Source organism: Otolemur garnettii, unplaced genomic scaffold, assembly GCF_000181295.1.
Source record: "Otolemur garnettii isolate 467f Iridium unplaced genomic scaffold, OtoGar3 scaffold00001, whole genome shotgun sequence".
In the NCBI taxonomy this organism is placed as follows: domain Eukaryota; kingdom Metazoa; phylum Chordata; class Mammalia; order Primates; family Galagidae; genus Otolemur; species Otolemur garnettii.
In genome coordinates this window covers 8,223,202-8,232,437 of record NW_003852396.1, presented here as the reverse complement: position 1 = coordinate 8,232,437, position 9,236 = coordinate 8,223,202, and the positions used below count along the sequence as shown (strand labels likewise).

Below are 9,236 nucleotides of genomic sequence, written 5' to 3'. Positions count from 1 at the left end.
AAATGTCTCAACACAATAACTAAGAAAATGACATGAAGGCTATGTTAACCAGTTTGATGAAAATATTTCAAATTGTATATAAAAACAGCACATTGTACCCCATGTGTATTAATAATGTACACAGCTATGATCTAATAAAAAAATAAAAATTAAATCTATAACCACTTATAACAGAAAAGAAGGGATATTGTGAAGTATTTAATTATTATTCATATTTTATATTTTATAGGTAAACCTCACTTTTTTTCATATTAACTCAGTTTTCTACTGGGAATATTCTATCATTAGCACTTCTTCATAGCTTAATTATTTGATGCTATATATTTTTATCCTAACTTCCTACATATAAAGGGACACTGAATTGTTCAATACAAATATATTTGAATGGCTATGATTACAATGTGATTGCAATGTGTAAGACATTATATTAGATGTTCTTAAGAAAGCTCTTCAAACTTTTTTTCTCTGTAACACATCAAAGACCAATACATAGAGGACAGTTCTACTATGTTAAGATAAATATTCCAGAAATCTGTTTTTATTTTTAATTTAGAGAAACCTCTTAACTTATAGACATACCCTGGTATGTAAGCAATGATTTGTAAATTACTATAAAGCAATTCCACAATCTTCAGTTTGCTGATGAAGTTTGATAAAATGCGTTGATAATCCCATCATTTCATCCTAAGAATTATGCTAAGCATTGCATAAACTGACTTGTTAAACATTCATCTGAATAGTTATGTACTCATCATTTTAGACGAAAAACCAAAAATAGATCAGAAAGATTTATTCAGTTTGGGCCAAACATGGGAATTAGTTTGTTTGTTTTCATGAAGAGACAAGTTATTTTAAGGCAGTTATTACACATCCATCTAAATGTGTTTGCTGAAGTAAGAGTGGAAAGACTTATCCTCTGATTTCCCATAATCCTTTCTCATTCTTGGAATCTTCTCTGAAAGCATCTCCAAGGAGATGGTTGGATTCCAAGAAGCCCAGGACCTATAAATATGTCAAATTTTAGAAAGTCACGCTGCCCTGCAATTCTTTTTCTCCTTTAACTCAACATGTGTAAACTACCTTGAGGTATTCAACCACAAGGTCTACACGAATAACGTATATGAACACGTGCATATTTTCTCATCCTCTTGGGAAACCTGGCAACCTCCTTGTGACTCAACTCAATAAAAAACTAAACACTGCGCCTATAAATTATTACCCTTTGTAGAGTTGTATAGTTTGTTCATTTCTAAATAGCTGCTATGAAATCTCATCTAGATTGCTAGAGTCTTCTGTCCACCTAGAACTATATATGGGCATGTTAACTAAATAATTAGCAGCTACAGGGTGGTGCCCGTGGCTCAAGGAGTAGGGCACCAGCCTCACATGGGGGTGGGGGGCGGTTCAATATTATTATTGAAAATAATAATAATAATAATTAGCAGCTACATATTCAGACTGATTTAACTTTACTTGAACAAAAAGAATATATGCTAGATGACACTATTTATATAAACAATGCAAAAACTGGCAAAACTAAAGTAATATATTTAATATTCATTTTTAGGCTTTTAGTTTTTGACAATTATGTTACTGAAACGAAGGAACATTGTCGAAAATACTTGGATGAAAGAAAACCATACAAAACAGACCTATATAATTAACTGAACATACATATATTTGTAATTAATAAAGAAATGTATAATTATAATACTTTGCAATAAAAACATTATGTGAGCATATGTACTAACACAGATTTATGGCAAAATAAACTAAAACCGGCTTTGCGCCTGTGGCTCAAGCGGCTAAGGCGCCAGCCACATACACCTAAGGTAGCGGGTTTGAATCCCCAGCCCGGGCCCGCCAAACAACAATGACGGCTGCAACCAAAAAATGACCAGGCGTTGTGGCGGGCACCTGTAGTCCCAGCTACTTGGGAGGCTGAGGCAGGAGACTCGCTTGAGCCCAGGAGTTGGAGGTTGCTGTGAGCGTGATGCCATGGCACTCTACTCAGGGGGATAGCTTGAGGCTCCGTCTCAAAAAATAAAATAAAATAAAATAAAATAAAACCAAAACCTTTGGGCTCTATTTAATACCATTTTCTGGAAAAGATGACTGCACCCTAGAAGGCTTTTATGTGATGACTCAAGGCAAAAAGCTATAGCTAGGTAAAATACCCATAAACAAAGACGTTGCTGTGAAAGACAGATCAAGTAAATCCCTTTTGTATATTTAGACCTGCTTTAAATTTATGAGTCAGAAACAGAGGAGAGATATTTATTAAGTAAAATTATGCCTACTACGTAGTAGCACGTTCTCACATTCCAGGTCCTTACTATAGTGCTACTTTCTTCAAATTTTCCTTGGCTACCCCCTTCAAGGTCTGCCTATATACTAGTCCATTATCATTATGGTCAATCAATCTTCAGTAAGTAGCCAACAGTTTATAGGACACCTGACTTAAGTTTGGAGAATCAGGCTATGGACTGGCAATAACAAATAATAACATAAACTGAGAATGATTACTTGTGCATTTGAAAAGAAATAACATATTTAACCATGTAAGAAATGATTCAAGTATCGATCTGGCAATAGATTGAAAATGATTAATGGCTTGGTGCCCGTAGCTCAGTGGTTAGGGCACCAGCCACATGCACAGGGGGTGGTGGGTTTGAACCTGGGCTGGCCTGCTAAACAATGACAACAACAAAAAAATAGCTGGACGTTGTGGCGGGCACCTGAAGTCCCAGCCACTTGGAAGGCTGAGGCAAAAGAATTGCTTGAGCCCAAGAGTTTGAGGTTGCTGTGAGCTATGATGCCACAGCACTTGACTGAGGGCAACAACATAGTGAGACTCTGTCTTAAAAAAAAAGAAGAGAAAATGAATAATTTTACTTACCAAAATACTACAGGATTGTGGTAGAGATATGGAATGTGGAAAAATGTTTTTCTTGTTCCTTTGGTTTAATACATTGATTACTGAAGAATTAAAAAACTGTTTCAGGTATGACTGAAGAACTCTTAGGTCAAAATAGTTATCTATACGACCTCCATAAATAGCATTTTCAAGTAAACCATGCACAAATTCCCACTGTACATCTTTGGTACCTGTAATTTAAAAAATACTTTCATTATTTTCATTTCTAAAATGTTAACTAAATTCCTGGCTCCGGTTATCTTTATAGGATATAGCAATATATACTGAATACATCTAAATCACTTCTTTAAATGATCATTAATAGTAGCAACTAATATTTATATAATCAAGCGAAATTTCCCAAACACACTACATGTATAAAATCACTAATTACTCAAGACAATTAAGTGTTGATATTATATATTTACACACATGGAGAAACTGAGGCATACAGAAGTTAGGTCACCAAAATGAGAAAGCAGACAATCGCACAGATCTAGATTGTTAATAAGGTTCTCTGAATCCAAAGCATAATATTAGCTCATGCAATTAGGTACTCTAAATCCAGAGCAAAATACTAGCTCATGAAATAAAGTACTCTGAATTCAGAGCTTAATACCAGCCAACAAAATAAGGTACTCTGAATCTAAAGCGCAATACCAGCTAAGGAAATAAGGTACTCTGAATCCAGAGTATAATAACGGCTAACGAAATAAGGTACTCTGAATACAGAGCGCAACACCGGCTAAGAAAATAAGGTACTCTGAATCCAGACCACAATACTGGCTAAGGAAATAAGGTACTCTGAATCCAGAGCGCGATACCGGCTAATGAAATAAGATACTCTGAAACTTGCCACACAATACTAGCTAATGAAATTGAAATTATTTTAAGGCACCTGTCCATATATCATTTTATAGTCCAATATTTGATGAAAATACTTGGTTCGGTTCACAAAATAACCTAATAGGGAAACTCTACAACACGTTCTCATATTATAGTCTATAAACATCATGATTTTGTGTCATTCAAAAAATTCTGTGAGAAACATTAAAAACAATCGCTTGTGGAAGTCAGGAAAGTAATTACCCTTGCATGAGAAGGGGAAATGTTGGCGCATACATAGAAAGGAATACAAAGAGGTACTTCTAAAATGCTGACAATACTTTCTTTGAAAAATTTTGTGCTAAGTACATAAATTCATAAAAGTTTATTGAATTGTGTATTTATGTACACTTTTCAGATGTATGAATATAACTCAAAGAACTATTTTAAAGAAAAAATTCACTTGGAATACTATTTGGCATGAATAATGGTAAACAAATATATATCCTATGACCTAGCAATTCTATTCCTACATATATACCCAACAGAAATATGTCCCTATATTCACTTTATAATCATCCCAAACTGAAAACTAACCACATGTCAATCAACAGAAGCCTGCATAATCACAGAACTGCATACCATGTAGCACTGAGAATAAATGGACCACAGCTACAAGCAACCACATGGATGAATCTAACAAATATAACGTTAACTGAAAACCCTAACCATTCACGTGTGCATGCTGTGTGCTTCCAGTTTTACAAAAATCGGCGACACTAATCCATACAGTGAGGGTGCCTCGTGTACACCCCAGAAGCAGCTGTGAAGAAGCTGGAGGATGGGTGTAACCAACAGGCAGCATTACACAGGGCAGACTCAGAGGCACTGGTAATTTCTTGCTGACTATGACTACATGAGTGTGTTCGGTTGGAGAAAATAATATTGGGCTGTACTCTTATCATATACTTTTTGTACATATGTTATAATTCCCTAAAAAGTTTTTTTAACCTCAAAAATGTATAAATTAAAATGGAACTTGGCTACATTTTAGCTACCCATCCTTAACCTTTTGCCAAGGAAAAATCATAGAATAACTTCTGATGCTATTTACCTAAAAAATAATTGAGTGCCTATAATGGGCTGGGCAATGTTACAGGTATTAAGGATATACACAAAGGCTTAAACAAGACAAAGTCTCTTCTTTAATGGAGATTACACTCTAGTGGGAAGGGAGAAACAGAATAAGAAAATGAATAAAAAGGAAGATATCAGGTTGTACTAGTGTATTAAGAAAATCAAACAAAGGAATAGAGAATGACTGGAAGATTCAATTCAGTGATAAGAAAAAGCTCTTCTGAAGAAGACATCCCTAAGCTCAGAAGTAAACAATCAGAAGAAGCCATATAAAGACATAAGAGGAAAGCATTTCAGACAGAAAACCTACGAAAAACTTCAGTTAGGAACAAATCCAGTTTGATGGAGGGAAAGAAAGGCAATAAACATGGTGGTAGTTTTAAATGAGGAAATTATATGGTTTGGTTGAGTTCTCTAAAAAACAAATTTATTTACACAATGAAGAAAGTTTAAAAGGTTGCTAAAGTAGAAGAAGATCAGGAAAGAAGTTATTGCTGGGACTGCCAAGCATTAGTGAAACTGAAAAGTAGGGAATAGACTCATGGTGTGATTTGGAAAAGAAAATGACAGAAATTGCCAAAGCACTGGCTGGCTGAGGATGAGAAAAAGGAAAGAAACAAGAATAATTCATAGGGTTTGAGTTTGAACAGTTTCATGAATGAGGGGTCACTTACTGAAATGGGCAAACTCAAAGAAAAGTGGCTCAAAAGGGTTGCAGGGTTGAGGGCAGGGAGAAGACAGAAATTGAGAGTTCTATTTGTGACGTTTTTAAGTTGGAGATTACTGTCAACATATTCTGTTCTCTAAGTCATTGCTGATCTAAACTCTAGCATTCTCTTGCCTTGGTCCCGAAGAATAAGCTTTCACAGAGACAGAGAGTTAGATGGCCTTAGGGGATCAGACTGTCTTACTTGTTGCACTACTTCAATCTACTATTTGTATCTACTTACTGATTCCACTATGAACCCACAAATCCTTGGTACTGACTTTAGTCTGCTGAATTGTAATAGGCCCTTTGAAAGATATCTGAATAATTCAGCTGAAGCCTGAAACTTTTTGAAGCCCACAAAGTGAAGACAAGGTCTTTCTAGATTTCTGCTTCCAGAGAGCTATAGGTTAATCAAAAATCTTATGGATTATATAAAAACCAATGGTCACAAAAGATAATATTAAATATAAGAATTTTCAGATAACACAGTTATGGCAGTCAAAACATAAAAAGCAAAAAGCATATTTTGTGATAGGGAATTAAGCTGCTTATGAAGAAACCATATAGTTAATAAGACCTCATGTAAATTTTTCCATTAACACCAGAGATAAAAATTTTCATCATTAGAACTTACCATCAGGCTCGGCGCCTATAGCTCAACCGGCTAAAGCGCCAGCCAAGTACACCTAAGGTGGCGGGTTCGAATCCCCAGCCCGGACCCGCCAAACAACAATGACGGCTGCAACCAAAAAATAGCCGGGCGTTGTGGCGGGAGCCTGTGGTCCCAGCTACTTGGGAGGCGGAGGCAGGAGACTCGCTTGAGCCCAGGAGTTGGAGGTTGCTGTGAGCTGTAATGCCATGGCACTCTACCCAGGGGGACAGCCTGAGGCTCTGTCTCAAAAAAAAAAAAAAGAACTTACCATCAAAGATTCTGTCAATAATATTGTACCCAGCCCGAAGATCTGATAAAGAAAACTCGTAAAACTTGGTCCAACCCTGTCAAAACAAATTTAAAAAAAAGTAAAGAACTAAGCAATGTTCAAAGGTACACAGACGTATGTATGCATCGCTGTTCTTACAATTTTAAGAAAAACAGCAATATATAGTAAAAAAAAACTTGTAAGAATTTTTAACAAAATATATGTATGATAAATCTGAAGTAAATATTTTTAAAAACAAACTTACTAACCACAGTATGAAAAGTACTTTGTCATATTAGTTTTAATCATTTAAGTATGCGGCAATATAGTCAGAGAGAAAACAAATTGGTATAGTAGATTTTTTTTTCTTTACTTACTGGGTACATGTTGAGATATTTCTTATAATTTTATCCTTCACAAACATAAAAACAGAAATATTGCAAAAAATGGTCCAAAAGATAAAGCAATATTATCTGTATGTTCATTCATATTGACCCACAAAGCATTCATACTTGAACAAATAAAATTTTACTTATAACTCATAGCTATAATATATGAAGAGAAGATTCACAGAGCTCTATATTATGTAGAGAATAATATGAAACATAATTAAAAATAATTTCTATGGGGCTTTCGAAGATGCTTAGACTAAGATATTATTTAGGAATACTGATACAGATTGTTTTCATTCATTCATCATTCAAAAGTATATTAAAATGTATATGATATCTGAGGTTCTTAAAATATAAGAATAAACTAAAATATAGATAATCCCTGCTATCATGTAGCTTTCAGTCAAATGTGGAAAGGAGTGGGATACAATCACTCAGATACATATACTATAAACTATAATAATTTTAATGGAAAGAAACATACTTGAATTGTTTGTGTATATGTGTGTGTGTGTCTATAAATACACATCTATATAAGGGCTGTCCAGAAAGTATTCAGCCATTGTTATTCCAATTTTTCATATTACGGTAGATAATTTCTGGACAGTCCTCAAACATAAAAGAGATCTGACCTAATCAAAGAAGTAAGGGAAAAATCACCCTGATGGGAAGCAGGTTGACAGGGAAAGACAGACTAACATAGATACATACATTTGAGAAAATACAACTTAACAGAATTTTTGCAAGGGACTGTAATGAGAAGTAAAGGTACCAAACAAAGGAGATGTTAAGAATGACTTCTAAGATTATACCTGATTCAAATGGATGGTGATCACTCATTAATAGGTGAAACACTGAACAAATATGAAATTTGGGAAAAAATACTATAAATTATAAGATTATTAGATTATAAAATTATGACATCACTAAACAAAAATTTAGCTAACCTTCTAAACAAAACATTACACAGAAATTTATTTTGGTCAATGACGATATAACATATGCGTACAATGAAAGAGACAAAAATTGGCTGGGTATGGTGGCTCATGTCTATAACTTTGGTAGGCCAAAATGGGAGGATCGCTTGAGGCCAGGAGTTCAAGATCAGCCTGATCAAGAGCAAGACCACTCTACAAAAAATACAAAAATTAGCTGTGTGTGCATGTCTGTAGTTCCAGCTACTAGGCAGAATGAGGCAAGAGGATTGCTTGAGCCCAGGAGTTGAGGCAGCAGTAAGCCATGATGCTTAGACAAGGCCGCTACTCTCCAGCTTGAGCAACAAAGCAAAACTCTTATCTCAAAAGAGAGAGAGAGAGAGAGAAAAAGAGAAAGACAAAAATCTGTGCTTTCGGGAAGCTAGTATTTCTAGTATTTGATCCAGAATATGTAAATTTTCAGTCATCTCTGAGACATCCACTTGGATAGATCAACTGTTTGATATATAAATCTAGAGCTTAGAGAATTGATCTGGGCTAGATGTATAAGTTTAGGGACCAAAAGCATTTGGCTAATTATTTCTAAAAATGAGTATTATGAAAATAAAAGGTTTAAACATCACTTGAGAAGTTATATCATTTAAGAATTAAATATCTGTAAGGAATATGTACCCATAAATAATTAACAAAAATCCTATAGTATTTTAACTAAATTTCTCCAACTCAAAACAAGGTCTTATTAATAACATTTGCTGTATCATTATATTAGACTACATTTGTGAAAAATCATATTTATTTTGTTAAAAAGTTTTAAAATACCTTAAAGATCAGTATTTATCAAATTCCCAAATTAGAAGACTTCTTCCACTGACCACTTCTTCAATATTACTTAATATATCCCTATGACATAGTTTATAAATAGTAGTATTCTATATTTTATCTGCTTTTACCTTTGGTGTTATGTTTATAAGAGAAAATTTATGGTGTGAAAAGAAGAGATATTATTTTCAAAAAAAGTGAATTGCTGTATCCTCTACAGAGAGAAATTTGGTTAATGTTTATAATTTTTTTGAAATACTCGTATCTTTTGACCCAAGCCTTCCATAATTAGGAATAAGCTACTATGAACAAGTATTATATGAGGCAAATATAGGGATATGCACTGCAACACTTTTTTTCATAATAGCAAAAGTTGAAAAGAATATGTATGCCCATCCAACAATATGAAACGTCTAAAGATCAATATAATGTAATATAAACAATATATATATAGTTTTTAGATGGACCCTCAAGCTACCCCCTCAGGTAGAGTGCCAACGCATCATAGCTCACAGCAACCTCCAACTCCTGGGCTCAAGTGAGTCTCCTGCCTCAGCCTCCCAAGTAGCTGGGACTACAGGC

The 9,236-nt window shown here is 34.5% G+C and overlaps 1 protein-coding gene across 1 annotated transcript in view; it reads right to left on the bottom strand.

Moving 5' to 3' along the window:
• Positions 1-9,236, bottom strand: part of DYNC2H1 (dynein cytoplasmic 2 heavy chain 1) — a 267,699-nt gene that overhangs the window by 51,688 nt on the left and 206,775 nt on the right. Inside the window, exons 81-82 of the mRNA XM_023511235.1 lie at positions 6,509-6,584; positions 2,900-3,108 (exon numbers count right to left, since the gene is read on the bottom strand). Coding sequence (XP_023367003.1) covers positions 2,900-3,108; positions 6,509-6,584 — 285 coding nt within the window. The remainder of the gene's footprint in view (positions 1-2,899; positions 3,109-6,508; positions 6,585-9,236) is intronic.